This window comes from Perca flavescens, chromosome 15, assembly GCF_004354835.1.
Source record: "Perca flavescens isolate YP-PL-M2 chromosome 15, PFLA_1.0, whole genome shotgun sequence".
NCBI lineage: Eukaryota > Metazoa > Chordata > Actinopteri > Perciformes > Percidae > Perca > Perca flavescens.
Window position 1 is genome coordinate 557787 of NC_041345.1, and position 22500 is coordinate 580286.

Genomic DNA, 22500 nt, shown 5'->3' on the forward strand with positions numbered 1-22500 from the left:
AGACAGACAGACAGACAGACAGACAGACAGACAGACAGACAGACAGACAGACAGACAGACAGACAGACAGACAGACAGACAGACAGACAGACAGACAGACAGACAGACAGACAGACAGACAGACAGACATACACACACACACACACACACACACACACACACACACACACACACACAGACACACACACACACACACACACACACACACACACACACACACAGAGCACACACACACACACACACACACACACACACACAGCCTTGTCTCTCTCCACATGTCTCCAGAAACACTACTTTAGTCTGATATGAGATCAGATTGTGAACGAGCCTCCATGATGGTCAGGGAGCAGCCAGACCCATGTGACGCGTTCGTCCAATCAGCTGCCGGTTCTCATTTTTTGGGCGACAACACAGATTAGCTCCGCCTGTTGCTATGGAGACGTATTAGGTCTCGTCTCTTCGGGGTTCTGAGGAACTTTCTGGACCGACTCGGGGAGAAGTACCTCAACATTTGTACTTAAGTACAGATGTGTGTAAAGGTGCTCAGTCATCAACGTCATTGTTATCCAGAATCGTACAATACTTCTTACAATACTGCAGTAATGTACTCACTTTCCACCACTGCTGTCTGAACAGTTGTTAGTTTATTTATTGTATTAAAGCCCCTCTTTTTCCTCCTGTTTTATACCGGCTGATACATTGGTAGAAAGACTTGTTATTGTTGTTATAGCTTTCGTCCTGCTGTTGTGCATCTTGTGTGTCTCTGATGTTTACATTTCAACATGTGAAGCATCCAGAGTAGGGCTGTAATCAACCAAAGAAAATCTTGGTCGACTAAATTCCTGAAATTTTTGACTAAAAACCGACTAAAAATGACGTTAGGAAAAAAACCGTTAAATTAATAAGCTGCACACAGTGCGCAGTATTTGGTAGCCTTGTTGTCTGCCTAAATTAATTAAAAATAAACATTAAAAACTAGTAGGCTATTTGCTAGGGCTGTCCTTGACTAAAGTACTTCTTAGTCGACTAACACTTATAGGATTTAGTCGACTAATCGATTATTTGATTTAATTGACAGAGCTGTGAGCTTTGAGAGGTGGTTAAGACTAGAAAAGCACAATATAAATGTAGTTAATTAACCATCTGTAAAACTGAGTTTCTCCACAATTAATCTTGCAAAAGCACCACTTTAAATCTTGTGTTTACCATAAATGTGCTCAGAAGTTTCTTGGAAATGAGTAATTAAGCATAAATGACGTGACATGATAATGGACTAAAGAAATCTTAGTCGACTAAGACCAAAACGACAGATTAGTCGACTCATCGACTAAGAGGTGGCAGCCCTACTGCAGAGGCCCTTTTGCGTGATTTGCAGTTTTAATAAGCTGAAGTTGACCATGCAGTTTGTTTGTGTTCTTACAGGATGTGGCCTCGTTTCTCCGGATGTCTGACCGACGGTGAAGAAGGGGCAGACCTTGTGAATCCCAAACATCGTACCTCCTCTACCCATCCAGCTACTGGCTGTCTGGAGCCCGTATCTTCTTGTTGAAACGACAAAGTATTTTAATTCACAAAATAATGTAGCAAAGAAAGCTTATCCCTGGAGCTATCTGACCTCTTCTACCCCCATCTTACATGGGCCCGGGACATTTTAGGTCTTCATTTTAGATGGGGCTGAGCAGGACACTTCAGTCCACACCCATTAGTAAATCACCAGACCAATGTGCCGTGTTTGCCCCCATCAGTTACCCCAGCTGTGCAGCCCCTTCAGCTCTGCGTCGTATGTTTGAAGTGATTTGATCGACCAATCACAATGAACGGTTCTCTTTTAACCCCGCCCAGCCCGCGGGCGGCCAGCTCCTCTCCGTTACCCCCTCCCCCCCCGTCTCCCTCCCCTCCATCTCCCTCCTTGCTGCCCCTGTCGTCCCGGCCCCCCCCCCCTCCCGCCGCTGGTGACCCCCCCCCCAGGCTCACCCCTCCTCCCTGTCCGACACCCCCACTCCGTCCCCCTCGCCTTGCCTGAGCTGGACCGAATTCTGCGAGCTCCACGCCCGCGTCGCGGCCGGTGACTTCGCGCGCCACTTCCGGGCGTTCCTCCTGGAGAACCCCCACTACCCCCCCGACTCGGCCGCCACCTTCTGCCGCCGCTTCACCGACCGGTTCGTCCGCCACTTCCAGAGCGAGCTGGAGGGGGCGCCGCCGCCGCCGCGAGCCTCCGAGAGGGACGACATGGCGAGCTGGGCTCCCCAGTCGGACGGCACTTCCCTGGAAGAGGAAGCCGTCTCGCCCCTGTCTGTGTCCGGGGGCCGTCCTCCCGTGCCCCCCCCCCCACCCGGGGCGGCTCGTCCAGGCCGCCGGCGCCGGCTCGGCTGGTGCTGGAGAACCGCGGCGGGGACCGGTTCCAAGACCCGTACGCCCACGGCCAAGTCCTGCCTCCGTCTTCGTCGTCGTCGTGCTGCTCGTCGGTGGGGGGCAACAACGGGAGGCGAGAGGAGAGGGGGGGGCTGTTCTCCCCAGGGGGGAACGGGGAGGCGCCGGTGGAGGAGGAGGAGGAGGACAGCTGGCTGGGCGTGGCGTCGGTGGAGGAAGACGTGGAGCCGGAGGAGCGGGAGGCGGAGTGTGCCGAGGCGGAGTGTGCCGACCCCTCCTACGCTCATCACCTCCCTCCTCCCTCGGCGTCCCCCCCGCCCGGCGCCAAAGGTAACGGCGCGCCCGGCTCCAAAAACAAACTGAAGAAGCGCTTCTCTCTGCGCAGCGTGGGGCGGAGCGTGCGGGGGAGCGTGCGCGGCATCCTGCACTGGCGGAGCTCTTCCGGCGACTCGGCGCCGAGCCCGCTGCCGTCCAGCTACAGCTACACCGGGGGGGCGCAGGAGGCCCAGGGCTGCAAGAGGAGCTCGGGCACCCAGCCCCCCACGCCCACCTCCTCCTCCATGCCCGTGTCTCTGTCCATGCCCTTGTCCCTCCCCCACTCCTCCTCCCTGCCCCCCTCCTCGTCCAGCAGCGTCACGTCTCTGTCGCTGTGCGACGCCGCGAGGGATCGGCGCCGCAGCAACGGCGAGGGAGGCGAGAAGGAGAAGTGGAGCCATCGCCTGGAGAAGCTCCGACTGTCACGATCTCCTCCTCCGGTCCTCACCCCGACCTCCGCCCCCCCCCCACTCCTCCTCCTCCTCCTCTTCCTCCACGCTGCCGCCGAGCAGCGCCGCCGCGGCGGGCGCCATGGGCCCCCCCAGGAGGGTGGGCCGGCTGGTGCGGGAGGGAGGAGTCAGCGTCAGCTCGTCCAGCGATGAGTTACTGAGCCACGGCTTCTCTGGCTTCTCGTTCGGTCTGCTGCATCACGGCACGGACACCGACGGAGCCGCCGGCAGCACCGCGGCGTCTCCTGGCGCGGCTCACGGCGGCGGCGGCGTGCCGCTGCTGATCAGCGGCGCCAACGTGCCCTGGAGGGGGGGCCGCTGGCAGAAGTGTCGCCTGGTCCTCAAAGAGAGGGACCGGGAAGGCAGCGAGCGGGGAGAGGAGTACTACTTGGAGTTCTTCATTCCACCTAAAGTAAGTGGGACACATTAAAGCTGGGGGGGTCAAACTAGGGCTGGGAAAAAAATCTATTTGATTTAAAAATCGAGTTGGTAGGTCAAATCGATTCATATTTTCAAAAAAATATTTATTTTTTTATCCAAATACAGTATAAATAATTTGGATGTTTAACAATCTTTGTTGCACACTGCACAGTGACTTGTCCCTTAGAGAAAGGGTTTGCCTTTGCAATTTTGATTATGTTTCGGAGGAACGGAATCGTTTTAAAAGTACCGGTTCGGAATCGTAAAAATCCAAACGGTACCCAACCCTACTGGTTAGCATAGCTTAGCATATGCTAAAACTGCTAGCCAGGCTCTGAAGTCCCCTGCTTGTCTTGTGTCCCCCAGTCCTCAAAGCCCCGGCTGACTGTCCCTTGCTGCTCTATCGTGGACGTGAGGAGCACCACGGCTCTGGAGGTCCCCGACAAGGAGAACACCTTCCTGCTGCAGGTAACCACTGTCTGTCCCCTAGTCTCTCTGTCTGTCCCCTAGTCTGTCCCCTAGTCTCTCGGTCTGTCCCCTAGTCTGTCCCCTAGTCTGTCCCCTAGTCTCTCGGTCTGTCCCCTAGTCTGTCCCCTAGTCTCTCTGTCAGTCCCCTAGTCTATCCCCTAGTCTGTCCCCTAGTCTCTCGGTCTGTCCCCTAGTCTGTCCCCTAGTCTCTCTGTCAGTCCCTAGTCTATCCCTAGTCTGTCCCTTAGTCTCTCTGTCTGTCCCCTAGTCTGTCCCCTAGTCTCTCTGTCAGTCCCCTAGTCTATCCCCTAGTCTGTCCCCTAGTCTCTCTGTCAGTCCCCTAGTCTATCCCCTAGTCTGTCCCTTAGTCTCTCTGTCAGTCCCCTAGTCTATCCCCTAGTCTGTCCCCTAGTCTCTCTGTCAGTCCCCTAGTCTATCCCCTAGTCTGTCCCTTAGTCTCTCTGTCTGTCCCCTAGTCTGTCCCCTAGTCTCTCTGTCAGTCCCCTAGTCTATCCCCTAGTCTGTCCCCTAGTCTCTCTGTCAGTCCCCTAGTCTATCCCCTAGTCTGTCCCTTAGTCTCTCTGTCTGTCCCCTAGTCTGTCCCCTAGTCTCTCTGTCAGTCCCCTAGTCTATCCCCTAGTCTGTCCCCTAGTCTCTCTGTCTGTCCCCTAGTCTGTCCCCTAGTCTCTCTGTCAGTCCCCTAGTCTATCCCCTAGTCTGTCCCCTAGTCTCTCTGTCAGTCCCCTAGTCTATCCCCTAGTCTGTCCCTCTGTCTGTTTCTCTGTCTGTATGTCTCTCTGTATATGTCTCTCTCCACATGTCTCCAGAAACACTACTTTAGTCTGATATGAGATCAGATTCTGAACGAGCCTCCATGATGGTCAGGGAGCAGCCAGACCCATGTGACGCGTTTGTCCAATCAGCTGCCGGTTCTCATTTTTTGGGCGACAACACAGATTAGCTCCGCCTGTTGCTATGGAGACGTATTAGGTCTCGTCTCTTCGGTGTTCTGAGGAACTTTCTGGACCTCGGGGAGACTGATCAGCTGACTGGCTCTACTGCCGTCTGATTGGCCGTCTGGTTGGGGGGGTCAGAGCCTTTACCTTAACAGAATGCTGTGTGGACTATCCAGACCTTCCTCCGCAGCTCTGTGGAGGAGGGTCTGGCTATGAGAGGCTGCTATCCAAACTGAAGCTTCACCTCTTCTTGTCTTCTTCTTCTTCTTCTTCTTCTCTTGTTTCTCAGCTGGAGGGGGGGGCCCAGTACGTGATCGAGACTCGTGATGCTGTTCAGATGAGAGCCTGGCTCAGTGACATCAGGAACGGCATCTGTCTCAGGTAAGGAGGGAGGGAGGAGGGAAGGAGGAAGGGAGGAAGGGAGGGAGGGAGGGAGGGGGGGCATCTGTCTCAGGTAAGGAGGGAGGGGGGGGGGGGGGAGGGAGGAAGGAAGGAGGGCATCTGTCTCAGGAAGGGAGGGAGGGAGGAAGGGAGGGAGGGGCGGGCATCTGTCTCAGGTAAGGAGGGGGGGGAGGGAGGGAGGGAGGGAGGGAGGAGGGAGGGAAGGAGGGAGGGCATCTGTCTCAGGTAAGGAGGAATGGAGGGAGGGATGAATGGAGGGAGGAAGGGAGGGAGGGATGGAGGGAGGGAGGAAGGAAGGAAGGGAGGGAGGGAGGGATGGATGGGGGGAGGAAGGAAGGGAGGAAAGGAGGGAGGGAGGGATGGAGGGAGGGAGGAAGGGAAGGAGGGAGGAAGGAAGGGAGGGAGGGGGAGGGAGGGAGGGATGGATGGAGGGAGGGAGGGAGGAACGAAGGGAGGGAGGGATGGAGGGAGGGAGGGAGGAAGGAAGGAAGGAAGGAAGGGAGGGATGGATGGATGGAGGGAGGGAGGAACGAAGGAAGGGAAGGAGGGAGGGAGGAAGGAAGGGAGGGAGGAAGGAAGGAAGGGAGGGAAGGAAGGGATGGAGGGAGGGAGGGAAGGAAGGAAGGGAGGGAGGGAGGGAGGGGACGGAGGAAGGGAGGGAGGGAGGGAGGGAGGGAGGGATGGATGGAGGGAGGGAGGAACGAAGGGAGGGAGGGAGGGATGGAGGGAAGGAAGGAAGGAAGGGAGGGAGGGAGGGAGGAACGAAGGGAGGGAGGGATGGATGGAGGGAAGGAAGGAAGGAAGGGAGGGAGGAAGGAAGGGAGGGAGGGAGGAAGGGAGGGAGGGAGGAAGGGAGGGAGGGATGGATGGAGGGAGGGAGGAACGAAGGAAGGGAGGGAGGGATGGAGGGAGGGAGAGAGGGAGGGAGGAAGGAAGGGGCGAGGGAGGGAGGGAGGGAGGGGAGAGGGAGGGAGGAAGGAAGGAAGGGAGGGAGGGAGGGAGGGAGAGAGAGGGAGGAAGGAAGGAAGGGGCGAGGGAGGGAGGGAGGGAGGGAGGGAGGAAGGAAGGAAGGAAGGGAGGGAGGGAGGAAGGAAGGGAGGAGGGAGGGAGGAAGGGAGAGGGAGGGAGGAAGGAAGGGAGGGGAGGGAGGGAGGGAGGAAGGAAGGGAGGGAGGGAGGAGGGAGGAAGGAAGGGAGGGAGGGAGGGAGGAAGGGAGAGGGAGGGAGGAAGGAAGGGGCGAGGGAGGGAGGGAGGGAGGAAGGAAGGAAGGGAGGGAGGGAGGAAGGAAGGGAGGGAGGGAGGGAGGAAGGGAGGCGAGGGAGGGAGGGAGGGAGGGAGGGAGGGATACATATAATGTTGAGTTTGTGTTGACTGTCATCAAGGTGTTTGAGCAGTGAGGTCATGGTTGGTGGGGACCTGACTGCGTTATATTCAGAGTGTTTCTAATATTCTCCCCTCATCATGTATGTGATGGACAAACATTTTATTAATACCGCTTAATGTAATGTAGCCCAGTAGCCTCAATAATAAACATATAATTGAATTTAAACATGTCTGACAATGTCTCCCTCCCTCCCTGTCTCCCTCCCTCCCTCTCTCCCTCTCTCCCTCCCTCCCTCCCTCCCTCTCTCTCCTCCCTGTCTCCCTCCCTCCCTGTCTCCCCCCTTCCTCCTCCCCCTCCCTCCCTCCCTCTCCCCCTCCTCCCTCCCCTCCCTCCCTCCCTGTCTCCCTCCCTCCATCCCTGTCTCTCTCCCTCCCTCTCTCCCTCCCTCCCTCTCTCCGTCTCACTCCGTCCCTCCCTCTCTCCCTCGCTTCTTCCCTGTCTCTCTCTCTCCCTCTCTCTCTCTCCCTCTCTCCCTCCCTGTCTCTCTCCCTCCCTGTCTCCCTCCCTCTCTCTCTCCCTCCCTGTCTCCCTCCCTCTCTCTCTCTCCCTCCCTGTCTCCCTCCCTATCTCTCTCCCTCCCTCCCTCCCTGTCTCTCTCCCTCCCTCCCTGTCTCTCCCCTCCCCCTCCCTCCCTCCCTCCCTCTCCCTCTCTCCCTCCCTATCTCTCTCCCTCCCTCCGTCCCTGTCTCCCTCCCTCCCTGTCTCCCTCCCCTCCCTCCCTCCCTCCCACAGTGAACAGGAAGATGCTGAAGGTGTATGTATGGGGCCCTTGGACATCAGCGGGACACCTGAGATCGTGGACCGTCTGTCCCAAGGTGTGTTTGAACGATTGTCTCCCTTCCTCCCTGTCTCCCTCTCTCCCTCCCTTTTCACCACTTGTGACTAATGATTGTCAGATTCATCTTTCATTTAAATGATCTGATATCAATTCATAAAATCCAGAATCGATCTCTGCCTGTGTCATATAAGAACCAGACGACCTAAGGTCAGTGGGAGATTCTCCCTGCGTATTTTAAGATCAGCTGTTGTCATAGTGACATGTTATATGTTCTGTCATAAATAGGGCTGGGTATCATCACCATTAGGATCGACCCAGTAACCTGACTCCTCCAGATGGATCGCTTCCCATTTGCTCGGCATATCCATCTGGGAACCTTCCGTTGGAGAACTTTTGGGAAGGGGCTAAAATCCTGGTTAGCTGATTGGATGAACCATCTGTCTATCACCACCTGTAGTTGGTGTTAGACGGGCCAAATCAACCAATCAGATCAACGAAGCGTATGAAAATACAACCACAAGCCATGCTGCTGCTGCAGGCCAAGCATAGCTCGTTAGCTCAGCAAGCTAGCAACATGTCGGTGAAGGAGATTTACCGTTTGTGTAACGAGGATTTAGGAATAAAAGAATAAAAGGCACCATTTCAGGTTCCTGGTCCATATTCCAAAAGAAGGATCCAAGAGAAAAAAGCATTAGCGAGATAGAATTAAGGCTACCAATGTCTGAAAATAATGGTTAGCTGATTGGATAAACATCTGTCTATCACCACCTCAAAACCAACGCTGATTGGTCGGTCGTTTGGCGAACGGCTCCAAATTTTGTCTATCTCAAGATGCCAGACTGATCTGGGAGGAGAAAGATCAGGACGGTCCCACGAGGCTATCAACCCAGAGCAGTTATGTGAATGTACTTTTTATTGGATAGAAACACACGACAGGGTCAGCGGTCCCGAACGATTGGCGATAACAAAACAGTTAATCAACCTACTTATAACTTTCAAGCTACATACATTCAAGTTGAGTTCTCTGTTCTTACTGGGCAACATTTATACCAATACCACTTCCTGGAGTTCTTCATCAGTAGCCTACTTTCTCTCAGTTGTAAAACGAAGTCCAAAAGTAAAAGTACACGTCAAATAAATGTTTCCTAAAGATGGTTTCTGTCATTTTAGGTAGTTCTGATCAAGCTGATGTGTGTTCAGGTGTTCATTTATCTGATCAGTTTGGTTTTTATTAGTTATTTGATGCTATAAGAACAGGCTGAAATGTCATGATTGATAGCTGGGATTGACTCGTGATTGGTCGGGCGGGTGTGTGGGCGGGACTTAGATACCGCGGCTCCACTGCCTGATCACTACTGCGCAGACTCTGGCTCCAAAATGTGTCAGAGGGGGATAAGTAGGTCAGAAGTTGAAAAAAAACTCCCCCACGCTGTCTAACTTGCAAAAGATAAATGTAATAGTAGGCAACGTTTTGGTACTAGACCATCATCTGGCAAGTGAATGAAGGGAGTTTCTTTGAAACTTTTGAAAGTTTAAAAAAAGGTGAGGTATGTACAAACATGCAGCACTGAGGTAAAAGCATGTTGAGGTATGTACTAACAGACCACACTGAGGTAAAAGCATGTTGAGGTATGTACTAACAGACCACACTGAGGTAAAAGCATGTTGAGGTATGTACTAACAGACCACACTGAGGTAAAAGCATGGTGAGGTATGTACTAACGGGCAGCACTGAGGTAAAAGCATGGTGAGGTATGTACTAACAGACCACACTGAGGTAAAGCATGGTGAGGTATGTACTAACAGACCACACTGAGGTAAAAGCATGTTGAGGTATGTACTAACAGACCACACTGAGGTAAAAGCATGGTGAGGTATGTACTAACAGACCACACTGAGGTAAAAGCATGTTGAGGTATGTACTAACAGACCACACTGAGGTAAAAGCATGGTGAGGTATGTACTAACAGACCACACTGAGGTAAAAGCATGTTGAGGTATGTACTAACAGACCACACTGAGGGTAAAAGCATGTTGAGGTATGTACTAACAGACCACACTGAGGTAAAAGCATGTTGAGGTATGTACTAACAGACCACACTGAGGTAAAAGCATGGTGAGGTATGTACTAACAGACCACACTGAGGTAAAAGCATGGTGAGGTATGTACTAACGGGCAGCACTGAGGTAAAAGCATGGTGAGGTATCTACTAACGGGCAGCACTGAGGTAAAAGCATGGTGAGGTATGTACTAACAGGCAGCACTGAGGTAAAAGCGTTGGACCCACCTTCTCATTCAATGTGTTTCCTTTTTATTTTCATGACTATTTACATTGTAGATTCTCACTGAAGGCATCAAAACTATGAATGAACACATATGGAATTATGTACTTAACAAAAAGTGTGAAATAACTGAAAACATGTCTTATATTTTAGATTCTTCAAAGTAGCCACCCTTTTGCTTTTTGATAACTCTGCAAACCCTTGGTGTTCTCTCAATGAGCTTCATGAGGTAGTCACCTGAAATGGTTTTACCTTCACAGGTGTGCTTTGTCAGGGTTCATTAGTGGAATTATTTCCCTTATTAATAAAAAAGCAAAGGGTGGCTACTTTGAAGAATCTAAAATATAAGACATGTTTTCAGTTATTTCACACTTTTTTGTTAAGTACATAATTCCATATGTGTTCATTCATAGTTTTGATGCCTTCAGTGAGAATCTACAATGTAAATAGTCATGAAAATAAAGAAACACATATGAATGAGAAGGTGTGTCCAAACTTTTGGCCTGTACTGTGTGTACTAACAGGTCACACTGAGGTAAAGCATGGTGAGGTATGTACTAACAGGCCGCGCCGCTGCAGGACTCAGCCAACATGGGGCGCATGCTCTTACTGGGTGAGCTAGAGGCCGGCCCAGCCAACCCTAGTTCTGAGTGTCTTTTGTCCTGTCCAGCTTCTTTATCCTGGCCTGGAGAACAATGATCTTAACTCAGCTGGCCCGTGTCTGTGTTGTGTCAGTGTGTTACGGAGGTATCGGAGGATCCTCTCCTCTGATGGATCCTCTCCCACCGGAGCTGCCCCCTCGAGCCCCTCTCGATGAACCAGACAGCCGGGTCCTCTGTGGAGGCGGGGCGAGCCTGGGCACACCTTTCGCTGAGACGCCAGATGCCACAGGTGAATACGACCCAAAGACTGAGTCTTATTAAACGAAAAAAACATTTAGATATTGAACTACAACTGTGGTTAGGGATGGTTTGCAAGAGAGGCCAGGGTGGAGCTCGTACTTTTTATTTTTACATTCCAGTGTGCTTTTATTCAGCACCTTACTGCTTTTATTCAGCACCTTACTGCTTTTATTCAGCACCTTACTGCTTTTATTCAGCACCTTACTGCTTTTACTGCTTTTATTCATCACCTTACTGCTTTTATTCAGCACCTTACTGCTTTTATTCAGCACCTTACTGCTTTTATTCAGCACCTTACTGCACCTTACTGCTTTTATTCAGCACCTTACTGCTTTTATTCAGCACCTTACTGCTTTTATTCAGCACCTTACTGCTTTTATTCAGCACCTTACTGCTTTTACTGCTTTTATTCATCACATTACTGCTTTTATTCAGCACCTTACTGCTTTTATTCAGCACCTTACTGCTTTTATTCAGCACCTTACTGCTTTTATTCAGCACCTTACTGCTTTTATTCATCACATTACTGCTTTTATTCAGCACCTTACTGCTTTTATTCAGCACATTACTGCTTTTATTTAGCACCTTACTGCTTTTATTTAGCACCTTACTGCTTTCATTCAGCACTTACACTCACCTAAAGGATTATTAGGAACACCATACTAATACCGTGTTTGACCCCCTTTCTCCTTCAGAACTGCCTTAATTCTTTGTGCCGTTGCTTCAACAAGGTGCTGGAAGCATTCTTTAGAAATGTTGGCCCAGATTGAGAGCATAGCATCCCCCACACCATTACACCCCCACCACCAGCCTGCCTAGTGGTAGCAAGGCATGATGGATCCATGTTCTCATTCTGTTTATGCCAAATTCTGACTACCATCTGAATGTCTCAACAGAAATCGAGACTCATCAGACCAGGAAACATTTTTACAGTCTTCAACTGTCCAGTTTTGGTGCGGTTGTGCAAATTGTAGCCTCATGTTCCTATGGTCCTCCTTTAGTGGAGATGGGTGGTACCCGGTGGGTTCTTCTGCTGCTGTAGCCCATCCGCCTCAAGGTTGTGCGTGTTGTGGCTTCACAAATACTTTGCTGCATACCTCGGTTGTAAAGAGTTGATCTTCTGTCAGCTGGAATCAGTCGGCCCATTCTCCTCTGACCTCTAGCATCAACAAGACATTTTAGCCCCCCAGGACTGCAGCATCCTGGATGTTTGACCTCTTTCAGACCATTCTTTGTCAACCCTAGAAATGGTTGTGGGTGAGAATCCCAGTAACTGAGCACCAACAACCATGCCACGCTCAAAGTTGCTTAGATCACCTTTCTTTCCCATTCTGACATTCAGTTAGGAGTTCAGGAGATAGTCTAGACCTGGACCACACCCCTAAATTCAGCTGCCATGTGATTGGTTGATTAGATAATTGCGTTAAGGAGAAATGTAACAGGTGTCCTAATAATCCTTTAGGTGAGTGTAGGTTAGCTCTTACTTGCGATTAATAGGCAGATATATTAAATTGTTCTCAGTTCTGCTGATTTCTGTATTCTGCTAAAATTCAACAAACTTCTTGATGAATTTTAAACAAATGAAAGTAAATCTTTTCCTACTTTATTTTATTGAACAAATTGAAGATTGAATTGAATATAAAAGGCAGCACTAAAAAAGAATGATAGTTAGATTTTAAAGTGCAGTTTTCTGCTGATATTTACTTTCAACTTGCACAAATCATCTCTGAGTGCCTTTCGCGATGTGTTTATTGCGCCGGTTGATGTTGCGATGACGATAAAACTACGATATAATGTGCCCTAGCTTTAGCTATGTTTAAATGAGCTCTAGAAATAAACTTTACTAAGCTTCCAGTTTTTTTACTTTTCTGTTTATAAGGACAATGACTTGCTTTTGAAAGTGCTCCATTTGGGGCTTTTTCTGCCTTTATTTTGACAGGAAAGCTAGGTGAGAAATAGGGACGATACAGCATAGTATAGCAATATTTTCTGTGGCAGTACAGTATCGATACACAAACGCTAAGTATGGATCTATTATTATATATGTGATGGTCAGCCTGTCTGATTGATAATCTGATTTTGCAGCAATAACATTGAAGTGAGATGAACAAACAGAGAAATGTCTTTTTAGATAACACAGATGTTGACAAAGTTTTCTTTTGGGGACATTTGAAATTGGGAAAAAGTTGAAGTTGGAAAAAAGGTAATAAATAGCAATATATTGCAGATAATTGCAATATGTTTAAAATCATATTGTCAATATGTGTAAATAATATCGTATTGTGACATAAGTATCGTGATGATATCGTATTGTGAGGCCTCTGGTGATTCCCACCCCTAGAAGACATGCAGGACATCATCACAGGTCGGACTCAGACCCTGGAGCTCTGCATAAGCCTCTCAGTCTATGTGCGCCTGCTCTACCCGCTGAGCCAACCCAGCCACTCCATGTACCATCTTTTAAACTTGAAAGCATCATGTGTACCTCTCCCCGTTCCCCAGGGTCCTTCCTGTTCTCGGAGGTGACCCCGGCCGAGGCTGTGGAGCATCCGCTCAGCGAGTGCCAGTGGTTCCACGGGACCCTGTCCCGTCTCAAAGCTGCCCAGCTGGTGTTGGCTGGAGGCCCGGCCAGCCACGGCGTCTTCCTGGTTCGCCAGAGCGAGACGCGGCGCGGCGAGTACGTCCTCACCTTCAACTTCCAGGGCAAGGCCAAGGTGAGTCTGGGAGGTCTGGGGAGGTCTGGGGAAGTCTGGGGGGGTCTATGGAGGTCTGGGGAGGTCTGGGGGGGTCTGGGGAGGTCTGGGGAGGTCTGGGGGGTCTGGGGAGGTCTGGGGAGGTCTGGGGAAGTCTGGGGGGGGTCTATGGAGGTCTGGGGAGGTCTGGGGAGGTCTGGGGGCTCTGGGGGTCTGGGGAGGTCTGGGGAGGTCTGGGGAGGTCTGGGAGGTCTGGGGAGGTCTGGGGAGGTCTGGGAGGTCTGGGGAGTCTGGGGAGGTCTGGGGGGTCTGGGGGGTCAGCTCTGAATGTAGGGCGGAGTCATCGCTCAGACATTCGCTACACCAATACCTGGACTTTGATTACAGTTCCTAAACAATACTTCTTTTCAATAACAATTTTATAAAATCCATTTTAACAAAAATAAATGACATTACGGCACACATCTTTTTATGTTGTGAAGTTTTTGTCTGTCTGTCTGTCTGTCTGTCTGTGTCTGTGTGTCTGTCTGTCTGTCTGTCTGTCCCTGTCTATCATGTTTTTTTCGGTGCCATAAAAGTCTCGACGTTCGGTACCCAGCCCTAATTATGAACCTAAATTAATTTGCGGTATATAATATTAATAGAGATTTGTGGTGTAGTATGTATAGTGTATGTATAGAGATTTGTGGTGTAGTATGTAACTATTGTCCTGTCTTTTATGTATTTTGAAACTTATTGCCGCCTGTCTTGGCGAGGACTCCCTGGAAGAACAGTTATTGTGACTCAATGGGACTTTACCTGGTTAAATAAAAGTTAAATAAAAGTTAAATAATAAATAAACAAATTGAGGCCGACTTTGCTGTCTTCCCTCCAGCACCTGCGTCTGTCCCTGAACGAGGACGGGCAGTGCCGAGTGCAGCACCTTTGGTTCCAGTCCATCTTCGATATGTTGGAGCACTTCCGGGTGCACCCGATCCCGCTGGAGTCGGGCGGTGCCTCAGACGTCACGCTCATCAGCTTCGTGGGCGCCACGGCTCTCCGGCAGCCAGGTACGACTGAGCCTCACTCGCCAAACACACGGAGACCCGTGGTACATCCATTTCCTTTTTGCATTGTGGGACAATATCATATATCAACAGCGCTCTAAAGATATCAAGCATTTTCTAGGGTGCATTCTGACTTTTTTCAAGGACACACTCTTAAGAAATATCTGTGTATTAACAGTTATACTGTATGTTGTATATTGTTTTAATCAAATTATTCCAGTTACTCGAGGAATCGTTTCAGGTCTGTGTAACGCTCATCAGTTCAAGTCTCTAAACATAGAGAGACATTTGGAAAAACAGAAAAATGGTTTTAAATGTCAAAGTTAAAAAAGAAATTGGATCTTTAAACTGTTTTTCCAATTTTCAGTTTTCAGAAATTTTGAAAATTACAAAATTGTGTCCAGGCTCCAATTATTCATAATACTGCTATGGTATACCACCCTAGCTACGCCCCCCCCACCACCACTAGAAACCATCAGCTGCACCTCTGACCCCAAAGTCTATCACTTTTTGGTTTTTTTTGGTCCATATGGAGTTAATGAGCTGCATATTCCACAAACTAGAGGGAGAGAACACCATGGTAGTATGGCAGTATTATGAATAATTGGAGCCCAGACGCAATTTTGTAATTTTCTCAATTTCTGATCCTCTGAATAAAAACAGAAAATTGGATTTAATTTGTCAAGGTAGAAAAAAATGAAAACTTGGATATTCAAACCCATTTTTCTGTTTTTCCAAATGTCAGTTTGTGCTTTGAACATTGAACTGATGAGCGTTACACGGACCGTTTCAGCTCTAATTACAATGTTAAATAGTATTATATGATCTCGCAGGCTTTCACTTCACGCACGAGCAGATCCTCCATCATAACAGCAATGCTCCAAGTCCCAAACGCGCCTGGCTCTTAAAGGGAATGGGAGCTGATCTCTGATTGGTTGATTGCATGTTACGCCCTAAACACCTCTGATTAATGAAGACACTAAGAACAACCCTTTAGAACCATGTTCCCTAAACACACCTCTGATTAATGAAGACACTAAGAACAACCCTTTAGTACCATGTTCCCTAAACACACCTCTGATTAATGAAGACACTAAGAACAACCCTTTAGTACCATGTTCCCTAAACACACCTCTGATTAATGAAGACACTAAGAACAACCCTTTAGTACCATGTTCCCTAAACACACCTCTGATTAATGAAGACACTAAGAACAACCCTTTAGAACCATGTACCCTAAACACACCTCTGATTAATGAAGACACTAAGAACAACCCTTTAGTACCATGTTCCCTAAACACACCTCTGATTAATGAAGACACTAAGAACAACCCTTTAGTACCATGTTCCCTAAACACACCTCTGATTAATGAAGACACTAAGAACAACCCTTTAGGACCATGTTCCCTAAACACACCTCTGATTAATGAAGACACTAAGAACAACCCTTTAGGACCATGTTCCCTAAACACACCTCTGATTAATGAAGACACTAAGAACAACCCTTTAGGACCATGTTCCCTAAACACACCTCTGATTAATGAAGACACTAAGAACAACCCTTTAGGACCATGTTCCCTAAACACACCTCTGATTAATGAAGACACTAAGAACAACCCTTTAGGACCATGTTCCCTAAACACACCTCTGATTAATGAAGACACTAAGAACAACCCTTTAGAACCAGGGACCCTAAACACACCTCTGATTAATGATGACACTAAGAACAACCCTTTAGAACCATGTTCCCTAAACACACCTCTGATTAATGAAGACACTAAGAACAACCCTTTAGGACCATGTTCCCTAAACACACCTCTGATTAATGAAGACACTAAGAACAACCCTTTAGGACCATGTTCCCTAAACACTCCTCTGATTAATGAAGACACTAAGAACAACCCTTTAGTACCATGTTCCCTAAACACACCTCTGATTAATGAAGACACTAAGGACAACCCTTTAGGACCATGTACCCTAAACACACCTCTGATTAATGAAGACACTAAGAACAACCCTTTAGTACCATGTTCCCTAAACACACCTCTGATTAATGAAGACACTAAGAACAACCCTTTAGGACCATGTTCCCTAAACACACCTCTGATTAATGAAGACACTAAGGACAACCCTTTAGAACCATGTTCCCTAAACACACCTCTGATTAATGAAGACACTAAGGACAACCCTTTAGTACCATGTTCCCTAAACACACCTCTGATTAATGAAGACACTAAGAACAACCCTTTAGAACCATGTACCCTAAACACACCTCTGATTAATGAAGACACTAAGAACAACCCTTTAGGACCATGTTCCCTAAACACACCTCTGATTAATGAAGACACTAAGAACAACCCTTTAGTACCATGTTCCCTAAACACACCTCTGATTAATGAAGACACTAAGAACAACCCTTTAGGACCATGTTCCCTAAACACACCTCTGATTAATGAAGACACTAAGAACAACCCTTTAGTACCATGTTCCCTAAACACACCTCTGATTAATGAAGACACTAAGAACAACCCTTTAGGACCATGTTCCCTAAACACACCTCTGATTAATGAAGACACTAAGAACAACCCTTTAGTACCATGTTCCCTAAACACACCTCTGATTAATGAAGACACTAAGAACAACCCTTTAGAACCATGTTCCTAAACACACCTCTGATTAATGAAGACACTAAGAACAACCCTTTAGGACCATGTTCCCTAAACACACCTCTGATTAATGAAGACACTAAGAACAACCTTTAGGACCATGTTCCCTAAACACACCTCTGATTAATGAAGACACTAAGGACAACCCTTTAGAACCATGTTCCTAAACACACCTCTGATTAATGAAGACACTAAGAACAACCCTTTAGAACCATGTTCCCTAAACACACCTCTGATTAATGAAGACACTAAGGACAACCCTTTAGAACCATGTTCCCAAACACACCTCTGATTAATGAAGACACTAAGAACAACCCTTTAGAACCATGTTCCCTAAACACACCTCTGATTAATGAAGACACTAAGAACAACCCTTTAGGACCATGTTCCCTAAACACACCTCTGATTAATGAAGACAATAAGAACAACCCTTTAGGACCATGTTCCCTAAACACACCTCTGATTAATGAAGACACTAAGAACAATCCTTTAGAACCATGTTCCCTAAACACACCTCTGATTAATGAAGACACTAAGGACAACCCTTTAGAACCATGTTCCCTAAACACACCTCTGATTAATGAAGACACTAAGAACAACCCTTTAGAACTATGTTCCCTAAACACATTAACTCTGATTAATGAAGACACTAAGAACAACCCTTTAGGACCATGTTCCCTAAACACATTAACTCTGATTAATGAAGACACTAAGGACAACCCTTTAGGACCATGTTCCCTAAACAAACCTCTGATTAATGAAGACACTAAGAACAACCCTTTAGGACCATGTTCCCTAAACACAACTCTGATTAATGAAGACACTAAGAACAACCCTTTAGTACCATGTTCCCTAAACACATCTCTGATTAATGAAGTCACTAAGAACAACCCTTTAGGACCATGTTCCCTAAACACACCTCTGATTAATGAAGACACTAAGAACAACCCTTTAGAACCATGTTCCCTAAACACACCTCTGATTAATGAAGACACTAAGAACAACCCTTTAGAACCATGTTCCCTAAACACACCTCTGATTAATGAAGACACTAAGAACAACCCTTTAGAACCATGTTCCTAAACACACCTCTGATTAATGAAGACACTAAGAACAACCCTTTAGAACCATGTTCCCTAAACACACCTCTGATTAATGAAGACACTAAGAACAACCCTTTAGAACCATGTTCCTAAACACACCTCTGATTAATGAAGACACTAAGAACAACCCTTTAGAACCATGTTCCCTAAACACACCTCTGATTAATGAAGACACTAAGAACAACCCTTTAGAACCATGTTCCCTAAACACACCTCTGATTAATGAAGACACTAAGAACAACCCTTTAGAACCATGTTCCTAAACACACCTCTGATTAATGAAGACACTAAGAACAACCCTTTAGGACCATGTTCCCTAAACACACCTCTGATTAATGAAGACACTAAGAACAACCCTTTAGGACCATGTTCCCTAAACACACCTCTGATTAATGAAGACACTAAGAACAACCCTTTAGGACCATGTTCCCTAAACACACCTCTGATTGATGAAGACACTAAGAACAACCCTTTAGGACCATGTTCCCTAAACACACCTCTGATTAATGAAGACACTAAGAACAACCCTTTAGGACCATGTTCCCTAAACACACCTCTGATTAATGAAGACACTAAGAACAACCCTTTAGGACCATGTTCCCTAAAACACACCTCTGATTAATGAAGACACTAAGAACAACCCTTTAGGACCATGTTCCCTAAACACACCTCTGATTAATGAAGACACTAAGAACAACCCTTTAGGACCATGTTCCCTAAACACACCTCTGATTAATGAAGACACTAAGAACAACCCTTTAGGACCATGTTCCCTAAACACACCTCTGATTAATGAAGACACTAAGAACAACCCTTTAGAACCATGTTCCCTAAACACACCTCTGATTAATGAAGACACTAAGAACAACCCTTTAGAACCATGTTCCCTAAACACACCTCTGATTAATGAAGACACTAAGAACAACCCTTTAGAACCATGTTCCCTAAACACACCTCTGATTAATGAAGACACTAAGAACAACCCTTTAGAACCATGTTCCCTAAACACACCTCTGATTAATGAAGACACTAAGAACAACCCTTTAGAACCATGTTCCTAAACACACCTCTGATTAATGAAGACACTAAGAACAACCCTTTAGAACCATGTTCCTAAACACACCTCTGATTAATGAAGACACTAAGAACAACCCTTTAGAACCATGTTCCCTAAACACACCTCTGATTAATGAAGACACTAAGAACAACCCTTTAGAACCATGTTCCCTAAACACACCTCTGATTAATGAAGACACTAAGAACAACCCTTTAGAACCATGTTCCCTAAACACACCTCTGATTAATGAAGACACTAAGAACAACCCTTTAGGACCATGTTCCCTAAACACACCTCTGATTAATGAAGACACTAAGAACAACCCTTTAGGACCATGTTCCCTAAACACACCTCTGATTAATGAAGACACTAAGAACAACCCTTTAGGACCATGTTCCCTAAACACACCTCTGATTAATGAAGACACTAAGAACAACCCTTTAGGACCATGTTCCCTAAACACACCTCTGATTAATGAAGACACTAAGATGGATTCAGTCCAAATGCACCTTAATGCTTCATGTCGTGCACTTAGATCCTTAAAATAGGGCCCTTAAATCCGTCCATTGTGTTTTTATTAAGGCTATCAAAATGAACGCAGGAAGCGATGCAGTAGTAACGACGTGGATGTCTACCAGAAACAGAGCTCCTGGAGCAGAAATGGAGAAAGAAAAGCACCTTTTGAAAACCAAGTTGAGTTGGAAAGCCAGTTGGAAAGATGGTTCTCTCCACAAGACTAAAGTTATTTTCATCTACTGTCTACTAACCGGAATACGTCCAGTCTCAAACACCACTGGAGCATTAGAAACTTAAAGAATATCCCTTTTAAAGCTATATGGCGTAGTTTCTGTCTCCCCGCATGATACAAGCCTTTGAGTTTGTACGTGAGAAAGTGTGGTGAATTGTGGCCGGTTTGGCTCAGTGGGTAGAGCAGGCGCACATATACTGAGAGGTTTATGCCTCGACACAGAGGTCCAGGGTTCGAGTCTGACCTGTGATGATTTCCTGCATGTCTTCTCTCTCTCTCTCTCTCTCTCTCTCTCTCTCTCTCTCTCTCTCTCTCTCTCTCTCTCTCTCTCTCGTAGCTTTCCTGTCAAAATTGAAGGCGGAAAAGCCCAACAAATAGTCTTAAAATAAATACAGTACAGGCCAAAAGTTTGGACACACCTTCTCATTCAATGTGTTTCTTTATTTTCATGACTATTTGCATTGTAGATTCTCACTGAAGGCATCAAAACTATGAATGAACACATATGGAATTATGTACTTAACAAAAAAGTGTGAAATAACTGAAAACATGTCTTATATTTTAGATTCTTCAAAGTAGCCACCCTTTGCTTTTTTATTAATAAGGGAAATAATTCCACTAATGAACCCTGACAAAGCACACCTGTGAAGGTAAAACCATTTCAGGTGACTACCTCATGAAGCTCATTGAGAGAACACCAAGGGTTTGCAGAGTTATCAAAAAAAGCAAAGGGTGGCTACTTTGAAGAATCTAAAATATAAGACATGTTTTCAGTTATTTCACACTTTTTTGTTAAGTACATAATTCCATATGTGTTCATTCATAGTTTTGATGCCTTCAGTGAGAATCTACAATGTAAATAGTCATGAAAATAAAAAGGAAACGCATTGAATGAGGTGTGTCCAAACTTTTGGCCTGTACTGTATGTGCGATGAATTCGTGAATGATGACAAGTTAACTTTGAACAAACATGCGATTAATCGCGATTTAAATATTGTCGATTGACAGCACTAGTTTTTATTTGTGTGCACATGCATGCTGGTCATATCTTTCTCTCAGCTGTTTATATACACACCTACTGCATGATACCTAAAACCATCCACATCTCTCATGTCATCCTGTGCTCCTTTTCTTGTCTCAAACATCCTCTGCTAGTTTGTCTTAAGAAGCATCCGACTGTCCTGGAGATGGCCCCGTACCGATACTGACACCGATACCCGAGTACCGGTGTCATGTATTTGATAATGTTTTAACAGCTGTCTACTACCAGGGTTTCCTTCAGGATTTTTTTTAGCAGTGGGGGGGCAGGTCCGAACACCCCCTCCCATGAAACAGAACTGACACTTCACTGCAACACAAACTAATATATTTATTCACCTCTATTCACACACACAATGAGGTAAATTCTCAGTTGTGATTGAACTGTATTTTTTGAGTTACTATATAGGCCAACTTTGATCTTGACATATAGGCTAATAGCATTCTGTAGCAAATAACAATAAACCCACTATTAATTACATTATCTTAATAACAATAACCCCACTATTAATTACATTATCTTAATAACAATAACCCCACTATTAATTACATTATCTTAATAACAATAACCCCACTATTAATTACATCTTCTTAATAACAATAACCCCACTATTAATTACATTATCTTAATAACAATAAACCCACTATTAATTACATTATCTTAATAACAATAACCCACTATTAATTACATTATCTTAATAACAATAAACCCACTATTAATTACATTATCTTAATAACAACCCCACTATTAATTACATTATCTTAATAACAATAAACCCACTATTAATTACATTATCTTAATAACAACCCCACTATTAATTAAATTATCTTAACAATAACCCACTATTAATTACATTATCTTAATAACAATAACCCCACTATTAATTACATTATCTTAATAACAATAACCCCACTATTAATTACATTATCTTAATAACAATAACCCCACTATTAATTACATTATCTTAATAACAATAAACCCACTATTAATTACATTATCTTAATAACAATAACCCACTATTAATTACATTATCTTAATAACAATAACCCACTATTAATTACAATATCTTAATGCAGTGTCACTACTTCAGCAAGTAAATAATGCACCTCCAATACAAACTTCAGCAATCACTATTATATCAAATCAACAGCTACGTGCAATTTAGCTCGCAGGTGAAGAACACAAACAACGGAAATCACAAGTTAATTTAAATTTACAAGACCTATAGACTGATACAGGACCTATAGACTGATACAGGACCTATAGACTGATACAGGACCTATAGACTGATACAAGACCTATAGACTGATACAGGACCTATAGACTGATACAGGACCTATAGACTGATACAGGACCTATAGACTGATACAAGACCAAGACCTATAGACTAATACAAGACCAAGACCTATAGACTGATACAG

The 22500-nt window shown here is 46.2% G+C and overlaps 1 protein-coding gene across 1 annotated transcript in view; it reads left to right on the forward strand.

Annotated features, from left to right (window-relative positions):
- The window catches only part of sh2b1 (SH2B adaptor protein 1), a 36564-nt gene that overhangs the window by 8219 nt on the left and 5845 nt on the right, over positions 1 to 22500 (forward strand). Inside the window, 10 exon segments of the mRNA XM_028600551.1 lie at positions 1423 to 1948; positions 1951 to 2318; positions 2351 to 3155; positions 3157 to 3546; positions 3921 to 4022; positions 5268 to 5359; positions 7497 to 7579; positions 10561 to 10716; positions 13230 to 13441; positions 14295 to 14469. Of these exon segments, the coding sequence (XP_028456352.1) occupies positions 1814 to 1948; positions 1951 to 2318; positions 2351 to 3155; positions 3157 to 3546; positions 3921 to 4022; positions 5268 to 5359; positions 7497 to 7579; positions 10561 to 10716; positions 13230 to 13441; positions 14295 to 14469 (2518 nt within the window). The 5' untranslated portion in view covers positions 1423 to 1813.